We start from the raw sequence: 18,440 nt of genomic DNA, 5'->3' as shown, positions 1-18,440 counted from the left end.
GCACTTCCAGACACCTGTGGCCCTGGAGTGACCATGGGAGACCCTGGGAGATGTCCAGATGCCTGGAGAGCGCCTTCCACCCAGACTCTAGCCTGCAAGTGCGTCTTCCCATGACATGCCCGAGGTACAAGGGCTGTCAACACACCTGTCTGTCTGCTTCCCAACCCAGCATCCCAGTTATGTCGTGAAAGGTGCTAATGACAACCCTCCCAGACATCTGTCAACAGTCATCTGTGCTGGGGAGATGTCTGGGATAGCATAAGAAAAGCCAGTGCAAAGCTGGAGGGGAAACTGAGGAATCCTGCATCTACTGAAAGGGGCAGGTGTTGTCACAGGTAACAGTGGCTTCCACAGGAGATGCAGCGTGGTTTAACTGGAAACACTCTGTTTAACGTGGGTGGGTCAACACGAACCCTCACACCAAACAGGCAGAATCCCCCAGGGCAGGTCTCACGGGCCACGTTCACGTCCCAGGGACAGAGCAGACAGGGCTACTGAGCAAACTCCTCAAGTAACAAGCCAATGAACACGAACAGACTAACCTGTGTGCGAACGGGCTGGAGCCAAACGTAGACACACACGCACAGAAAAGAAAAATGGGCCTCAATGTGCAGAATTATCTCCAAGCTTAAAGTTCTCAGTAACCACAGCTGTTTCTCAGGACTAGTTATTATAAGCAGAATTCAAATATTTTCAAAAGTTTCATTTGAGCCTAAGCGTCAATCATTATAATGCTGTAAAAACAAAAATGATGATTTATCACTAGAAAAAATCAGTTTCTGATGAAAAGACCAGGCTTCCTATAAGAGTAACATAAAATGCTCATTCCTAGGGTCACTTCCTCGACATTAGAGTATTTTAATATAAAAGTTCCCATCAACCTACCGCACTTAAAGCAGAGCCTCGGTCTGAGAACCCATCTACAGACTTTAAAGTGTTTTCCCCGCCCAGAGCTGCTCGGAAGCACCTATCTCTGCTACAATCTTTGTAATTAATTTGAGTTACAAGTTAGCAGGCAACAACTTCGGGGCTGTAACAGACTAGAAGTTGGGCCTAACAGTTTAACAATGTAAAATATTGATTCGCAAACTGAAACAATTTATCTTTCTGCCTCAGAACGGAAACTCTTGGTAAGTCCATTTCTAGCTTGGCTACTTCAGAGGACTGAAAACCTTGGGAATTTGAACACGTCTTATGTTTCTGGCTTTGGTAACTAGTAAATGCTGGAAACTGCGCAGTAAAAACGCAGCACATAGGAGAAGACACAATCACATCACTAAAAACAGTTTCAAATCTGTGTGATAACCACCTATTCTTTTAAACAAATGAAAGAAAACTAAAGAGACCTTATTAAACTGCATTAACAATGATAACAGCCAGCATTTGCTGGCAGCGACTACGTGCCAGAGATCATATTGCGTGTTCAGTGCTTTATTTAAAAACCTGGCCAATCTCCTCACCGGGCACTAATCTCATGCTATAGGTGGTGAGCCCCAGGGAGCGTGACGGAGAACCTGCCTCACGTCTGAGAGCCAGCAAGAGGGCCTGCGGACTTACGCCCACGCTCTCCAATTCTGGACCTCAGTCACCTTCTGCACAACTCCCTCTTCATGTGGGGTGTCGACAACTCAACCCTCCCCAGACGGTTCAATTGCTGGGGTTTCAAAACATCCCTTAAAGGGACTCATTACAGATGGTCTTACCCAGGAAACCAATGTCAGAACAAAATTTCCAATTGTTCGTTGAACTACTCATCTCCCAAAGACCCAACCTGAGGTCCCACGGACACCAAGCCTGGCGCCAGCCTCAGGGGCCTCACCTCTCTGAAGGGACAGGTGAGACACAACATCCCTCAGCTGAACACCAGTTTGCAAAGGTTTGGGTACCATCGAGCTGACCGCCTACACTTCCTTGCCAGACGCCGTCACTGGAAAGAAGGGGTATTCTCGTTTTCAATGACACCCTGACCTCGTCGGCTGTCCAGGGGGGTGGACATCGGCCGTAGGTGCCACTGCCTATTTTAGGACTATTTGCAGTCGTGAGACAACACATGGAGAGAACAGAACAAGGGACGGGATGAGGTCTGCCTGGACCCAGCTCCTTTCTCTTCTCCAGCCCTCACCAAAGGCCTTCCCTTGGCTCCAACACCCTGAGCTTGAGTCTCATTTTCTCTCCCATTCCCCTCCCCCGAAACCACCTTAACTGCTTAAATGTCTGATTTCTCAGAAGAAACATGAACAGAGTTTAAACACTGGGCATCACATGGGCATGTTTAACAAGTTAACACTGATCTCTGCTTAACCATTCTGGGCTCAAAATGCTTCAGGAAAAAGGGTATTTAAATAATTTTTGGTCAGTTCCATCCACCCACTGATGAGATTTGGACAAATGCTCTGGCATCTTTCATCCAAAGGAAGATTAACCAACACTGGTCTATTTTAGGGTGTATCCGAACCCACGCTTCAACATTTCCTCTGTGGCCCGAGGAGGGAAACAAAGCGGGGGAAGAGCCCCCTTCACACAAACAGCGGAGGGACCAACACACAGGCTTTTGGGGCGGGAATGACATCCACGCTCCACACCAGAGGGTCCCAGGCTCAAGAATCCACACGCCTGCCCGAGGTCACACAGCTGCGTAGCGAGAGGCAGGATGGAACCAGGCCCACGGACGCCAAGGCCACGCCGCGTAGCTGCTGCTGAGCCCCTCTGCCTCAAAGGACTGAGACCTCCTGCTCCGGCGTCCCGAAGGGTTAGGCACCCGATCAGCTCTGCCATTAGAGTTCTAAGCAAGGCTCCTCTGGACTGTGCTCTCATCACGGCAGGGGCGGAGCGTGTCTTACGCTCCCGGCAGGAACCCTGAGGCAGTGGCTAAGATCTTGGACCCACAGTCAAAGCCCAAGATCGGGTTCCTCGCCCACAGAATGGGGACAATGGCAGCTTCTCCCGTCCCAAGGTCGCTGCCCAGCACACGGCAGCATGTGGCCAGTGTGACTGCTCAGAACACAAGAGGGCACAGAGTGGCCCCGGGCGGAGACGGCCACAGCCGCTGGCTCACACAGGAGAGGAGGCGTGGACAGCGAGGAAGAAGCTGGGAGGGAGTCGCACAGGGACCGGGACAGCCGAGACCCGGGGGCCTGCCCCGCCTCCTCCCACGTCAGTGGGTCTTGATGGTTGGGAAGAAAAGAAATAAATAAACAGAAAAACAGCAAAACAAGCATGGACGTGAGATGTCACCTCCTCGAGGGTCACCCTAGAGCTGTCCCATGTCTGTCACTCCTCCCAGGTGCCACGTGACCCCAGGAGCCAGAACCCAGGAGAGCACGGGGCTCACGCCAAGAGCCTGGGGCTGGGCGGAGGAGACACCTGCCATTCCGGGGTCCGGGGACATCACTGTCCCCCTGGGAAGCAGGAGGCTGTAAGGATCCTCAGTGACCAGTGTCCCCGCCAGGACCCCGTCCAGGGTGCTCGGGCCCTCAGAACGGAGAAGGGCGGAGACGTTCGCCCGGGGGTGCCGAGAGCACGTCCCCCGGGAAGTCCCAGCAGAAAAGGACACGCGGTGTGGGCCACGCGGGGACTCACTGAGAAGGGGCCCCACATCGAAGCTAAAACTGCCCATAACACTCTCTGCTCAGCTTCCACCGCAGGGTCTAACTGGACAAGAATTTGGGGGTGGAAATAAAAGTCACAGGGACCAAGGAAAAGCCAAATGTCCTTTGTCAAAAGACACCTTATGGTGGCTGGTTATTTCTTTCAAGTGCCCGAAAATGCAAACTGTCTTATGGGCAAAGTCCCTCCTCTCTGTCACTGTTCTTCACCACCTCCAGCTGGGCCATTGGAAGCTCGCCATCTCCTAATCGGTGGGCAGTCCCCCGAGTCCATCGCCACCCTCAACGGGGACTCTTCTAACATCCCCTCTCCGCCCAGGGATGGGTGTTCTGGTCGCTGCCGCTGTGGGGTTCACAGCCCAGGGCCGGCAGACTGGAGCGCTGCCCGCGGGTTCTGAGAACTATAACTGACTGACCGCTGGCCTGTGCCTCCGGGGGACACGACACCTCAGCCTCGGAACATGCAAAGCTCCCAGGGACCGCACAGCTGGGACCCAGCTCTGTCTGCGGCTCGGTGACAAGAAAGCGCAGAAATGTGCAGGGTGGGGGCTGGGGGAGCAGAGCAGCTGCCAGACATTCTCTCCAAAGAAGTGGGGTCTCACACCCTACACAGGACGCCTGTGTCCTCTGTCCTTCAAACCATTCTTAGCGGGACAGCGGCCACCCTGCCACCCAGCCTCCCGCTCCACAGGAAGAAATCTCGGAGGGAGAACAGACGAAGGAGCGCGCAGGCCTGAGACTGAGCCAGGGGACGATGCTTGGAATTGAATTCAAAGTGGATGAGAGTCAACAGAAGTGCTGGTGGCAGGTGTCCGTCCCCAAAGCCGGCGCAGAGAGGATGAGACGGGCACAGGGCACAGGGTCAAAGGGACAGAGACAGCTTTTCCGGAGACAAAATGCTCGTCTATGAGCCAGGCAGACTTTTGAAAAATAATGTGAGAGAAATAAGGGAAGATTCTCAGTGCTTCCCTGGCCAAACACACACCCGTCTGCTGTTCTATTTAAACAGCCTGAGGAACCCGAACCTCTACATCTCTGGCCCAGGAGCCTGGCTGCAGGTCGCAGCTCTGGTCTCACGGGGAGCTCGTCTGCATTCCTGGTGAGTCCACGCGTCTGGTGACACGACCCCGAGACCCACAGGCATCGGCGGACGGCAGACAGGCGGGCTCAGTGCCTGGAGTTCAGGCCTCCGGGGACCCATCCTGAGCATTTTCTTCCGGCTGCCCGGCGGTGACAGGACTTCTCACAGGACGGCAGGGGCTGGGCTGTGACCTCCCAGCTGTGATTCCAGGGGATAAGCATGTCACACGACAACCGTGACCTCACCTCCGTCACCAGCTTCCCCTCCTCACGTCTCAGCCCCGACCACAGGAGCTGACCTGATGCAGCAGCTGCCCCAGGGGTCGGTCAGGGGATGGATGGGAACCGGAGGATGGTCACTCGGGGGAAGCACCAGGCGCCTGCTCCTTCTCCACAAAACCCACTTTGAATCCTAACCTTTCCTCAGCTGTTTGTTTGGAAAAGACCTGAACACCTGCAGGCACCAGACACTTGGCAGAAGCTCAGCAACAGCTGGGTGAGTGTTCCTGGCACCTCGTGGGCATCATCACATCTAATCCCAACGCCACCCAGCAGCAGGCTCAGTATCGTCCCATTTTACAGATAAGGCAAGTAAGGCTCAGAGCAGCTCAGAGGATCCTCCCAAGGCAGGAGAGGCACAGGAACCCAATACCACAGACTCCGGGGTCTGGACAAAACCACGTGCAGCTCACTCAGGGCGCCCTGAGTCCCTGCTTAGACACAGGCCTGCATCCATCCCTGACCCACAACCCACAGAGGAGACAAGCAGGTCATCCAGAGACGGACACTAAGTGCAGGGGCAGGAGAGGGAGCCGGAGCTGGAGAGACTGTCCCAGGTAGAGACGAGCAGGTGGACGGCCCGGAGGGGCCGGGGAGGCGCTCAGGGCAGCGGAGGAGGGAAGGGCAGGTGCACAGTGCGCTGGACCACACAGCCCCTGGGAGAACCTGGGAGGCCCAGCAGGGTCTGAGGAGGAAGAGTGAGCTCAGACCTATGATTCTGAGGGATCATCCCTGGTGCCAGGTAAGGAGCAAATCGAAGGGAAGCAAGAACTTAGCGGGAGCAACTGTGGTTCAGGCAAGAGGTGACGGGGAGGGAGACCAGGCCGGTATTTTCCCCAGGGGACACATGGCCGTGTCTGGAGGTGTCTGTGGCCCTCATGACTGGGGGTTGCTGCTGGCATCTCGTGGGCAGAGGTCAGGGATGCCGCTCAGCACCCTACAGTGCACTGAACATCTGCCCCGAACACACACACACACACAGAGCCCACGAGTGAACAGGCCTGAGCTGGGAAAGGTGGTCATCATGGGGAGGGAGAGCAGGGCACACCTTCAAGGCACGTGTAGGGGGTAAACGCAACAGGATTTCAGGACAAACTGGGGGGGGGGAGCAGAGCAGAGGGATCCAGGATGAGTCCCAAGTTCTCAACAGTTCCGAGGAAGTTATGCCCAAAGGCCCAAGACGCTCTGCTGTGGAATGTGTGTGTTCTTAGGATCAAACGGGTGAGTCAGGGAGGGAAACTAAGGCTGGGAGCAACACTATTTAACTCACTCAAGCCCACGTCACCGAGACTGTGGCTTCACGCCAGTTAAAGATGCCCCTCTAAGCCATCGGATGGACTGCATCCCGCTAGGTGGTCTGGAGTTTGGAACCTGCCCTGGGCTTCCTGGGAGCACTTCGGCAGGGCTGTGCATATGACAATCGGGAAAATAAATACTGTGCAGAGGAGCCCAGCATACAGGTGTCCATATCGAGCCTGACCTCTGTAAGTGTGGCAGGGGGAACAGCCTCACCTGGAGCTTGTCACAAGCGCAAACCTCACACCCCTCGTGGATGGAACCTCGGAGTAAGACTCAGGAGTCTGTTTAACAAGCTCTCTGGGTGATTCTGATTGTGGGAAGTCCAAGAGGTGCTGCTCTAGCTCCACCTGAGAACAGCCAACCAACCTGGAGTACTGGGCGGCTAAGATGTGAAATGACGCCAGAGAGTTTTATGGGACAAGGGCCAGGCCTGGAGAGCTGGTACTGAAAAACCGGACTGTTTCCTGTCTACTTCAGCCTGTAGCAGAAATGGAAACATCATGACTTATAAAAAAATAAAACTCTTATGCATGAGTTTCCTCGGGACACCAACCCTCTGCCTCTTGGAAAATAAACAGTGTCCAGCGGAGGCAGAGGCCATCCAAAAAAATAAACAAGTTCTTAAACGGCATGTACGGGAACAGCAAGGGCCACGGAGGGTTAACCTGGGGCCAGAGGAGCTTCCCAAAGGCCTGGCTGAGGTCCCGGGCTGGGGCCAGAGAGGAACCAGCCCAGCTCTCCCCCAGCCATTCCTGGAGCTTGGCTGGCCTGAGGAGCAGAGCAGCCAGGGCTCCAACTCCAGGGGACTCACTCTGTAAACTCAATAGGCAACATCTCAGCCCCAAGCTGAAGACTCTGGTTATCCTACGGCTCAGAGCTTCAAAAGCATTCAGTTTTCATTCAAGTATCGTATTTTTGATTCTGAGAGAATTTACCCAAACACTCCAGAAGGAAAACAAAAAGGCAAGAAAAATAATAAACTAGTCTAACAATGACTGGCGTGTCAACCCCAGGGAGTGAATGGCTTATTTATAAACAAGCATCACTTAAAACTACACAGCGAGTCCGGAAGACAGCACAGACTGCAAAAACCCAGGCTTGCTCCCCAGGTCGGCGCCTGCTCAGCCCAGGCTCAGCCCTGCGGGGTGACTCGTGGTCTCTCCAGGCCTTTGTAGCCTGTGCGGTCCGGGGCGAGCTCCGGGCTGTAAATATTTGCCCTGCGCCCAGCACGGCCAGCTGCTCCGGCTGCAGCTGACAGTCAGGCAGGGGCCAGGGCGGAGGGGGGTTGGAAAACTTCCTGCCTGGTGTGTGGAGAGGGAAAGGGGCTGAGGGCCAGCAGGAGGAAAAGCAGATGCAGGCCTGGGGGCCTCGGGTAGAGTCTCTCTGAGCCTGCTTGCTCACCTCAACAGACTAGGCAGATAGCGCATATAAAGCGTGGCCACAGCTGCTGGCACAGTGAACACTCAATACATGGCACCTATGGCGACAGACAGTGGCAACACCGCCGTGTTTAAGAGCTGGGGTTGGAGAGAGAGGCGCCCGTGAGTTCAGAGCCCAATCTGGCACCTAGAGGCTGTGACCCAAGCCCATGACTGCCCCTCACCTGGCCTCAGTTTCTCCATCAACAGAACAAGAAGCATCGCAGGTACCTGTTAGGTGGTCCAGGTATAGAAACCCAGGTAGAGAGACCGGTTACAGAAACTCACCAGGGCAGGAAGCCCGGATGCCCAGCAAGGGGCAAAACTGGGTAAACAAGAACCTTGTCCTCAGGGTAACTATCGTCCCCTAGCATATAGATGGTCAAGAGGTTTAGACCCCTGAGCATTTCCTCCCTAAAGATAACATCTAGGTCTCAGTTGCATTTCAGCTCCAGGCCAAGAAAAACAATAAAACTAGACCAGACGCACCATGGCTGCCTCAGGACCAGCTGCACTGACTAACGACCAGTGATGACCATCAGCGGAGGCCACGACCCAGAAAGAGCACCTGGAGAGCTGATGAATATTCTATTGAGACCCTCCCCTGAGACCTCCCCTAAGATTCCCACCTGCAATAAAGAGATCGATATGCTCAGGACAAAGGACCCAGTGCACACTCCCCACCAGGGGAGCACCCCAGCGCCACCTCCATCCCCCTTCTTCCCTCCGACGAGACCCCAGGAGACTTACAACCAGGGGAGCAATGGGCAGCAGCAGCTCATCCAGGCTTATCCCCTGAAACTGCCTCGAAGGCCCCCTTCTCCTGACTTCTCAGTGAGCAAAAGGAGCCCAGCCTGGGCTCTCCTGTTGCCTCCTGGATGCTCTCCCTTGTCTCACTGTCCCAAGTATATGTTTGCTGCCGTCAAGGACCCAGTACCCTTTGGCTCAGTGTGTGTAGCCCTTCCCTTTGGGTATCCCCCACCCCCTTTCCTTAAATAAATTCCATTTTCTGTATCCACGGTCTGACATGGCCGTTTAGCTGCCCAAGAACCACCAGCCTTAACCTTTCAGTACCTTATTTGATTAGCAAGGAAGCAGCTGAGAAGTGCTCAGCACAGGGCCCCTCAGCGCCTTCAGAGGGGAGTGACTGCACCACCTCCCAGCAGGAGGGGAGGGCTCGGGGCCTTCAGATAATTGCAGGCAACAGTTGTCGAGCACTTACCCCCCCACCCCGGCACAGCGCCAGGTCCTTCCACAGAGCACGCTCTCCCTGGAGGCTGACAACAGCCATGTTACACTTAGGGATACCTGGGGCACCTGGACCAAGCCAGGAGCTCACCTAGCTGGTCAGCAAAAAGCCCAGATCCTAAAACAGTTCAAATTCTCAGGACTCTGTCTCAATCGTTACTTTATACTTGGTGTCGGTTCCTTTAATTCCTTCTGGAATCCCCGGGTGACACCTCAGAGGGTGCCCGGCTGGGTTTCACCCCGTCACATCTCTAGGGAGCAGCACAGACTTACAACTTTAGAGACCATTGGTCAGCAGCTCCCTCAAGGTCAGCAGCTGGCTGCCAGCAAAGTCCACGCCTGCATCCAGCCTTCCCAGAAGAGGCCTTTCTCTGGCTCCCTCCTTAAGGACTCTGTACTGGCCTGGGCCCTGAGGATGCCTGGATATAGCGCACCCTGTGTGCCAATATCGTACCCTGTGTGTAACTGGTGTGGGGACCACGATTCCCCACCGTAAAGGCAGTTAAGGCTTCCCCCCAAATACTAGCTGGTCTGGGCTGCAAAAGTGGCTCCCTGCCCTGGCTGTGGGCTCCTTTCGGTCTTTCCAAGCCCCTGAAGCCGCTGTAACGTGTTTCACCCAGTGCGCCTGGTAATCTGTAGCGACCAGAGTTTCCCAGCTTGGGCGGACTCAGCGCCCCGCTCCCGGCGATACAGCCGCAAGCAGCGGGAGGAGGGGGCCGCGGCGCTCCCGGGAAGCCACGGCGTCGCAGGACCCCGGAGCGGGCCGGGAGCTGCCCTGGGCACCCGGCCTGGCAGGGACGGGCGGCGCCTACCTTGCCCGCAGCCGGCGCGGCCACGCAGCGGCTGAGCGAGTCGAGGCGCGCGCTGTACTCGGTGAACTTCTTCTGGTAGCGAAGGGCGGTCATCTGCAGCTCCAGCTGCGCGGCGGCCAGCTGCGCCACCAGCGACTTCTCGCGCTTGCCCGCGCGCAGCGCCTCCTTCTTGAGCGCCTTGTGCAGCGCGGCGAGCCGGGCCTGCAGCGCCGCGTTGTGCGCCCGCAGGGCCCGGGCGCAGCAGTGGCCGCCCGCGCGCAGCTCCCCGCGCGTCAGGGGCAGCCCGCAGCCCTCCTGGCAGCGGCCCACGGGCCTCGCGTCGCACGCGTCCCGCATGTGCGCCTCCAGGTCGCGCCTCGGCAGCACCTGGGCGCACCCCGCGTGGCGGCAGCGCGCGGGCGCGAAGTCGCAGCGCTCCAGGTGCTCGGGCAGCTCCTGCAGCTTGACCACCCGGCCGCAGCCCCGGGCCGCGTGCGCGCACTTGATGTCCAGCTTCAGGATGAGGCGCTTGAGCGGCAGCACGTGGTTGAGCTCCTTGGCCGACAGGCGGCCGCGGCAGCGCGCGGGGCAGCTGCCCTCCTGCACCACCCAGGGCAGGACGCAGCCGGCGCAGAAGACGTGGCCGCACGGCGTGGTCAGCGGGTCCTCCAGCACCTTACGGCACAGGGCGCACTTCAGGTCGGGGTCCACCTCGCCGTCGAAGCGGTCCAGCTCGAAGCCCATGGTGCGGCCGGGCCGGGGTCGCCGCCGGGGAGCGGCGCCCGCCCGCCCAGCGAGGAGCGCAGACCGGCCGCGCGCGCGCTCTCGGCGGACTGAGCCCGACTCCGCCGGCTTCTCGGAAAGGGGCCCGAGCTCCTGCGCCGTATTTGCGCGAGCGCGAGCGCACACGCATCCCGCGGGGCCGCCGCTGCTCCGAGGCGGCGCGGGGAGGCCGAGGGGGCGGGGAGGCCGCCGCTCGGAGGGGCCGCGCCCCCGGGACGCAGCGCGCACCTTCCCCCCGGGGCTCTGCTCGCCCTCCCGCGCCGTTCGCCTCGGGGGCAAGTTCCAGCCGAGAGACGCTCGCGGCGTCCGGAGGCGAGGCCGCCGTCGCCCCGCCCGGCGCCGCGGAGCCCCTCCCGGGACCCCCGCCCCGCGCGGCCCGCCCCGCCCCGCCCCCGCCCCGCCCCTCCCCGCCGCCGGCCGCGGGCGGAAAAACCGCCGGGGCCGCTACGCCGGCACTTACGGTCGCTGCCGAACTCGTCCGGGACGGTGGGGAGCCCGGGGCCCGGGCCGGCTCTGCGCCCGCGTGGGCGGCCGGGTCCCCCCCGGACACCTCCAGTGGGAGGCTCAGCCGGCGCCGGGCCCGACGGGGTCCTGCGGGGTCCCGGGGAGCAGGGCTCTCAGATTTCACGCGGGTGTGGATTCTGACCTGGCCGGTCTGGAGAATCGCCGGGCGACCAGCCTGCGGGTGACCAGCCTCCAGGGGACGGTCGCGGGTTCCGCTCAGACTGGAAGCGGCCCCGTGAATCTGGGCCTTTGCGGCCGGAGGGTGAGCTCGCGCGCGGCTCTCGGCAGCGCCTCTGAGCGCGGGAGGGAGGCCGCGGACCCGCAGCGTCCCGGGCGCTGGGTGACTTCCCCCGAGGCGGAGACACGGTCCGCAGCCCGCCGCCCGCTCCCACCGAGGGCCCACGGTCCGCTCCCTCCCGCTGCTTCGGCGTCGCCCCCCCCCCCCCCGGCTGCGGGGCCCCCACCTCCGCTATTTAACTGCTTGCGCGAGCGGACGGGTCGCCTGGATGTCCAGAGGGCTCCTCGCTTGGGACTGGCCTTCGAGGAGCTGTCACTGGACAGTGCTCCCGGGTCGTGCCCGTGGCCGCGGCCGCCCGCGTGGGGCGCGTGCTCTCCGCGGCCCGACCGGCGCCGTCTTGGACGTACCGGGGGAACCCACCGGCCTTTGCTCGGGGCGCACGTGCGGGGCCCCCGCCCCCCGGCTGCTGAGCTGCGCCCAGGCTCCCGGCTAATGGGCAAGAAGCGGGTTCTTTCCACAGGGGTGGGGGCCTCTCCCCGTCCCAGGGTGGGCTCGTGTCGACAGGGTGACAGTCTCCAACCAAACTGGTTCTGAGACGCGGGCTCGGCGGCCGGACACTGGACGGAGACTCGGAGACTCGTGCTCGCTGGCGGGGGAGCTTCTCCCCAGCTGCCCCCAGCGGCTGGGGGGGCGGGGGGCGGGGGGGGGTGAGGGGGGCGAGGGGGGCGGGGCGGGGGGCGAGGGGGGCCGGGGGGGTGAGGGGGGTGGGGCGGGGGACGAGGGGGGGCAGGGGGGTGAGGGGGGCGGGGCGGGGGACGAGGGGGGCGGGGGGGGTGAGGGGGGTGGGGCGGGGGACGAGGGGGGGCGGGGGGGTGAGGGGGGCGGGGCGGGGGCGGGGGGGTGAGGGGGGCGGGGCGGGGGACGAGGGGGGCGGGGGGGGGCCAGGCCGATGGATGCCTGTCTGAGCCACTCCTCTCTGGTTAATTTTAGCTTCAGGAAAAAGCCCCTCCTAGAATGTCAGCGGGGCAGACCGTGCATGTTTAGTGGCTGAATTGAACAGATGGGGACTCGGAAACTAGGGGGGCCCTTCCGGGGGGAGTCTGCTCAGGGGAGTGTGAGTTGTCCCTCAGGATGAGAAGGAGCCCGGATGAGCAGCAGGACCTCCCAGGCAGAGGGGACAGGACTGCGGAGGCGCTGAGGGTTATTTAAGTTAGAGCAGGCCCAGAACTTAAAACAGGTGAGGAAGGGGAAACCGAGTCAGGTAAGGGCAGAGAAGTGGGCTGGAGCCAAACCCCAAACCCCTGGGGGCTCGCAGACACCAGATGAGGACTTTGAATGGATTGAGCTGGTGCTGGGGGCACAGCAGGGCTCTGGGCAGCCTCGGGCAGGGTTGATCAGGTCTAGTTCCATCCCAGAGTGGGGGTGCCCTGTGCACGTGGCACCTCCCCTGGGACAAGGTTGGGCTCCCTGTTCCCGCTCCGTGTAAGCTCTGCTCTAGAACCCTACTCCCAGGTTGACGCCACTGGCACAAGAGGTCAGAATCACAGTGTGGCCTGTTTGGGGAACACACCAGCATTTATGACACAGTTCCCATAAAAAATCTATCCTGAGTTCTGAACAACCAGCTTCCATTGGAGCTGCCGGGTCACTATGTGGTCGTGATTTGGCAGATTTTCCACAAGACATCGCTTCACACCCGCTAGAGCAGCTAATGTCAGGAAACTTCTGGACAGTGAGAGGCAGGCAAGGACATGGAGACAGGGGAACCTTCCACATGGCTGGTGGGATGCAGACGGGGCAGCTTCTTGGCAAAACGGTCTGGCGGTTCCTCCGAATGTTCAACGTGGAGTGACAGTCTGGCCCAGCAATTCCGCCCTTTGCTATGCTCCCAGGAAAACTGAAAATGAACATTCAAGGCAGCGTGATCACGACAGACGCTGAGGCAACCTGCTGGGCCTGCTCAGCTCTCCTCTGGGTGGGCTCCCTTCCCAGGCCTCTGTGGTTCTCACACAGCCCCTGCTCACAAGCTCGCCAAGCCCCCCAGAAAGAAACCCTTTTCCCAACAGCTCCAATAAATGTCAGGCACACCTGTCACCCTCCCAACCATCATCAGTACCCTCTGACTTGAGACAATCATCTGTGAAGGGAAAAAATACATGTAAGAAGTAGATACAATACTCTGTTTAATAAACACATTCAAAATGACTTTTCTGCACAGACCCCCCCCCCCCCACTTTAGCTAAATTGCAGGATGGCAGTTTCTAAAGTCTAATCAAACTTTTAACGTTTAAAGGAAGATGCCACATTGGACACTAACAGTGGACAGGCACTGAACTCAGTTTACCCAAATTGTCACTGATCCAAACACATTTTTCACGTTTCTAAAACATCAGAGACCCTTGATTATCCCTAAGAAGGAAATAAAATAAGGAACTGACTTGAAGAGTGAAGACCCCCAACAACACCAACCCCGTCCCCCATCAAGCGTGGACAGCCACTCGTCCGTCCCAGACGTAGAAGGTAAAAAATCAAAACCAGCGGTTTCCATTCATAAATGAGAAACAGAATCCCAGCACTGGTTTCATTAATAAATCGAACATTTTTAATTTGGAAAGTCTGTTTTGCAACATTCAAGTTTCACTTTATAGCATGTTTCTTTTTTATTTTTATTTTTTCTTAATAAGCATGCTCTTTAAAATCCTTGCAGCTCAGGCCTGTGATCTAGAAACTCGTTAATTTTAATTTTTCTCCTGGCACCTTCACCACCCTCATTTACTCTGTCTGTAAAATTATGATAATAATAACCCGAGCTTACCTAACACACAGTAATAATTGCTAATTGACTAATTTTTATATGTAGAAACCCCCAAAGACTTCACGCAGGTGCTTCGTGGTACTATTTCAGGCTGCTGGGGAAGGTCCCTGTGTTTTCCTGTGTGACGTTGGACCCTCTGGTGCTGCCTCCAAGGTGGGACAGAATAAATCGTGTTCTCCAGGCTGGCTGGTGTGACAAGCAGACCCTGAGTGTGACATCACTGTCTTGTCACCTTGGGCCTCAGGTAGCCAGAGGTGAGCTCACTGTTTCCCCCTTGGGCCCCTTCAGAGCACAGTGTATGGACCACGGGCCACAACACACACAGGTCTGAGCTCTAACCCGCGGTTTCCCTAGTGCTCCTCCTCCCCGGGGCGTCAAACACACAATTCTCATTTAAATACCATCTTGCATTAAAGAAGAGGCCCATTGTTTTGGGGTTTTTTTCCCCCTTCTATCCTTTTTATCATTTTATGACCAAAGAATAACTTTCTTTCTTCTGGGAGGGCTTTAGGCAAAACATTCTTGAGATGCCAGCCAACCAGGAAAAAGGTGACATCACCCTTCTCTGAAATCTTGGCCTGAAACTGGTTTTTGGTGAGTGGGCACTGGGTAAAGGGAGAGCTAAAACAAAACACTGAGGAAGTCAGTCCTGCAATGGTTTGGAGCTTCTACTGTAACGTTTGTTCTATTTTGACAAACCAAAGTCTCCTGAACCTCTCAGGCTGTTTTCTACCCTGTGCCGGGACAGACGCGAAACATCTCACACAGCTGGCCCTGGGCTGCTTCTCACAGGGCGCAGCAATCATGGAAAAATCGTCAGCAACACTAACATTTTTCTGTGCAGGTCCAATGGAAAATGTGTCCAATTGCTGGCAGACTCACCCTGGCAAACGGCCACTGCATCCCGACAGACGGTGAGGGCGTCAGAAGTGGGATCCGACAGATGAAAGCGCCTGGAGGCCTGAGAGCCGGTTGTCCCGGCGGGAATCTCCACCGTAACCTGTAATTTACCTGTGGGCTGCGCGGGCTTAGAGATGAAGATAGAGCTGGAATCGAGGTCTCGCCCGGTTGGTTCTGTTCCAGGGCTACAAAAGCTCTGCTGGTTCTTTAACCTGTAGGAGGTGAGTGAAAATGTGGGCCAACCTGTAATCTGTATTTTTTTTTTCCAGTTTATATTTATTGTTGAAAGTATTACAGATGTCCCCTTTTTTTACCCCATTGACCCCCTCCTCCCCACTCCCCACTCCCCAGGCCTTCACCCCCTTCTCTTTGTCCGTGGGTTATGCATGTATGCATAAGTTCCTGGTTAATCTCTTCCTCTACCCCCTTCCCTCTGAGACCCCTCAGTCTGCTCCATGCTTCCACGTCTCTGGCTCTCTTTTGTTCGTTAGTTTATTTTATTCATTAGATTCCACATGTAAGTGAGATCATGTGATATTTGTCTTTCTCTGACTGGCTTTGTGCTTTGTTTTCTAGGCAACCATAGCCCACGGGCCTGTGGGGTCAACCCAGTTTGTAAATGGAATCGAAGTGAAGCCTAAGAACTGAACACACCCCAGGTGGGGGCAAAACTCAGGAGAGCCTGTCGGGAACGTGAAAGGAGGTCTCACATGTCACACGTTATTACTTGGGGGACTACGTTTTCTTCATGCACAAATGCCCCCCACGTGGACTTCTGGCCATTTATTTTTTGGTGGCGTTTGATAGAAATGTAATGAATTAAACAAATAATATATACATATAATTTAACAGTGGAAACGGCCCTGAGCCAACGAATACCACCGGTCTATGCACTAGAGATAATTTCATCACAGAAATAACATGTGTGATTGTCCATATCTAGCTTTGGCTAACTTTTCTGTAAAGAACCAGATGGTCAATATTTTCCGTCTGCTTTGAGGGCCAGGTCGTACCTGCCACGACTATTCAGCAGAAAACCTCCACAGACAACATGTAAACGAACAGCTGAGGCTGTTCCCAGTAAAACTTGGTTGTCAGGAGGGCGGGATTTGGCCCACCGCTGCCCCTGTGGTAAGTGGATACACTGCCTTTTTGGAAAAACAAAATCAGCTCAACTTGAGACCATGAATACCATCACAGGGACACAGAGTGACATGGATTTTTCAGTAAACGGATGCTCAGGAAATGGCATACTTTGGACGAAGGGGACGGAGAGTGTTACAGGCTTGGAGTCAGGAACGCCTCCCTGCGCTTCCTGGTTCCTGCTCAGATTGGCCGCAGGACATTTGCAGGTCCCACTTTTCTCCTCAGTTTCTTTGTCTGTAGAAGGCAGATGTTAGTGCACATCCATCTGTGAAACAGGCTGCTGAGTGGGACAGCATTTCACTTGGAGCCGGGGCCTGGTGAGGGGCACGTCAGGCACAGGCGGAGCTGGGTACTGGGCTGCGTTCCCAGCCGCAAGGGGCCAGCGAGCTCAGACTGGCACCGCTTTCCTCGGCTGTCACCTGAGGAGCATCAGCTTCCTCCCTGGACAGACGTAACTCAAACACAACTTACTAGACGTGGCCAGTGTTTCCAACAGTTTACTCCCATCCCCTTCCCCTCAAAGGAGGCCAGACAGATGCTCGACAGGCCGGCGTGAGGACGGCAGACATGCTAATGACACTTCAGATCTGAAAGGTGTGGCGACGATTAAATTACTTCAAATTGATAACAGGGTAAGAGAACCAAGTGTTTACTTTGAAGGAGCATTAACTTCCCCCTCTGCCCTGGAGTCGTTGCCCCATGTCTTCTTGTCACACTTGGTTCTCCTGAGTGTCTGGTGGTCGGAGCCAGCTTGTCTTCTGTGGATTTTCTGCCCGGTTGGAAACCCAGAGCCACCCAGTGACGTGTGCGGTTCACAAAGAGCTGTCCAGTCTGCAGCCTCGGGCTCGGCGCCAGCTGCCCGCCCTGCCCATGCATGTCCACGTACGGAGCCAAACAGAGAGGTCGTGTTCTTAGAACGTGAGCATAAAAATCTCTCGGCACTAAAATGAACTTACCTACTTGCCATTCCCAAACCGCTGCATTTTAAAAGTCTGGGAATTCCCACGGAAATACCTGATCCTGAGGCACGAGAGTAGCAGCTACGATTGCTGAGGTCAGCGCCTGTCCTAAACTCTCCTCTCCAATGTGCACGTGTCCCTCAGTGGAGAATGGAGACCTGTGTGGAGTTAAGGTGCATGGCTGGCTTTACGCTTGTATGTGACAGGCTGGGCGGGGACAGTGGCTCGTACATGATCCCCAAGACTCCGTGCGCTGCCTCGGGGCTCCTGTGTCAATCGGACCGTGGCGTGTGGCCGTTCTGGGTCAGTGAGGTTGAGCACGTGGGCACCTGGTCTCTTTCCCTTTCAGGTGCTTCTCCACATGACTCACGGGAGGGGAGAGCCCAGAGCAGGCTGTGTCTGACCACATGTGAGCCATAAAAAGATGTATTTTCAAGGGCAAGAGGTTAAATAAAGGCAAGAGGTTCACTGGTTTTACAGCCACGTAGTGGTTTCTCGTCTTCAGCGAGTCAAACCCGGGACGACACGGCCCAGTGCGCAGGGCGCCCGGGAAATGCAGGCTTTCACAGTCGCCCGAGCTCCTGGTAAAGCAGAAATGCCAGGCCTGGCTCGAAGCTCCTCACTCCCTCAGGAGCCTGAAAAGATTTGCAGTTTCAGTGAAGCCGTTTGTAAAACACACTCTGAAGTATTAGCTCTGGGTTCTGTTGTTGTAAATCCTCCCTCGAGGACATTTTTTCATTCATTTTTAGAGAGAGTGGGTGGGAGGGGGGAGAGAAACATCGATGTGAGAGACACATTGATTGGTTGCCTCCTTCATGCACCCCGACCGAGCCGGGATCGAACCTGCAACCGAGGTACGTGCCTGGGATCGAACCCTGGAGCCTTCGGTGTGCAGGCCAGCGCTCCACCCACCGGGCACAGCGGCCAGGGCTGGCCCTGGGTGCAAGTGTTGCTGCCACTGAGCTCCTGACGGAGACACCTCTGCAAGGCGGACGGTTTGTCTCTTTCTCCTTCCACCCACTGGAATCTCCATCTTCATTTGTCCCCACAGGGAAGACCCTCTCTGTCCCCACCACATGGTTTAAGTCACGTGACTGGGGCCGAGGGTGGGACACCCTGCGAACCCTGTGCTTGGATGGGGGGAGCGAAAAGCAAAGTTTAAATGTTTAAATGGCTGGAAAGGAGTCAAAGGAAGAGTGTAACCCATGTCCTATGAAAATCACGTGAAATTCACTGGTCACCTGAGTCCAGACTTTGGGCTTCCGTGGCGCCCGCCCACTGTGGTGACCACTGGTCCCTGGTCAGGTCCCCCCTGGGGGTTTGGCTGGACTGCAGCCGCTTCTGCTGTGGTTTCAGCCCCGGACAGTGCCCCTGC

General features: G+C 56.8%; 1 protein-coding gene and 1 long non-coding RNA gene across 2 annotated transcripts in view; one reads left to right on the top strand and one right to left on the bottom strand.

Annotated features, from left to right (window-relative positions):
- Nucleotides 1-10,788, bottom strand: part of PDZRN3 (PDZ domain containing ring finger 3) — a 99,360-nt gene extending 88,572 nt beyond the window's left edge. The window contains exon 1 of the mRNA XM_081159301.1: nucleotides 9,742-10,788. Within this exon, the coding sequence (XP_081015427.1) occupies nucleotides 9,742-10,464 (723 nt within the window). The 5' untranslated portion in view covers nucleotides 10,465-10,788. The remainder of the gene's footprint in view (nucleotides 1-9,741) is intronic.
- Nucleotides 10,789-10,991: 203 nt separating this feature from the next.
- Nucleotides 10,992-17,543, top strand: LOC308567584. The gene is made up of 7 exons (XR_014000345.1): nucleotides 10,992-11,269; nucleotides 13,639-13,765; nucleotides 14,151-14,314; nucleotides 14,572-14,654; nucleotides 14,905-15,181; nucleotides 15,537-17,160; nucleotides 17,415-17,543. It is a non-coding gene; the product is annotated as an uncharacterized lncRNA (long non-coding RNA).
- Nucleotides 17,544-18,440: the final 897 nt, after the last annotated feature.

The sequence above is a fragment of the Miniopterus schreibersii genome (assembly GCF_964146895.1).
Source record: "Miniopterus schreibersii genome assembly, chromosome: 15".
NCBI lineage: Eukaryota > Metazoa > Chordata > Mammalia > Chiroptera > Miniopteridae > Miniopterus > Miniopterus schreibersii.
This window is presented reverse-complemented; position numbering and strand designations above follow the sequence as displayed.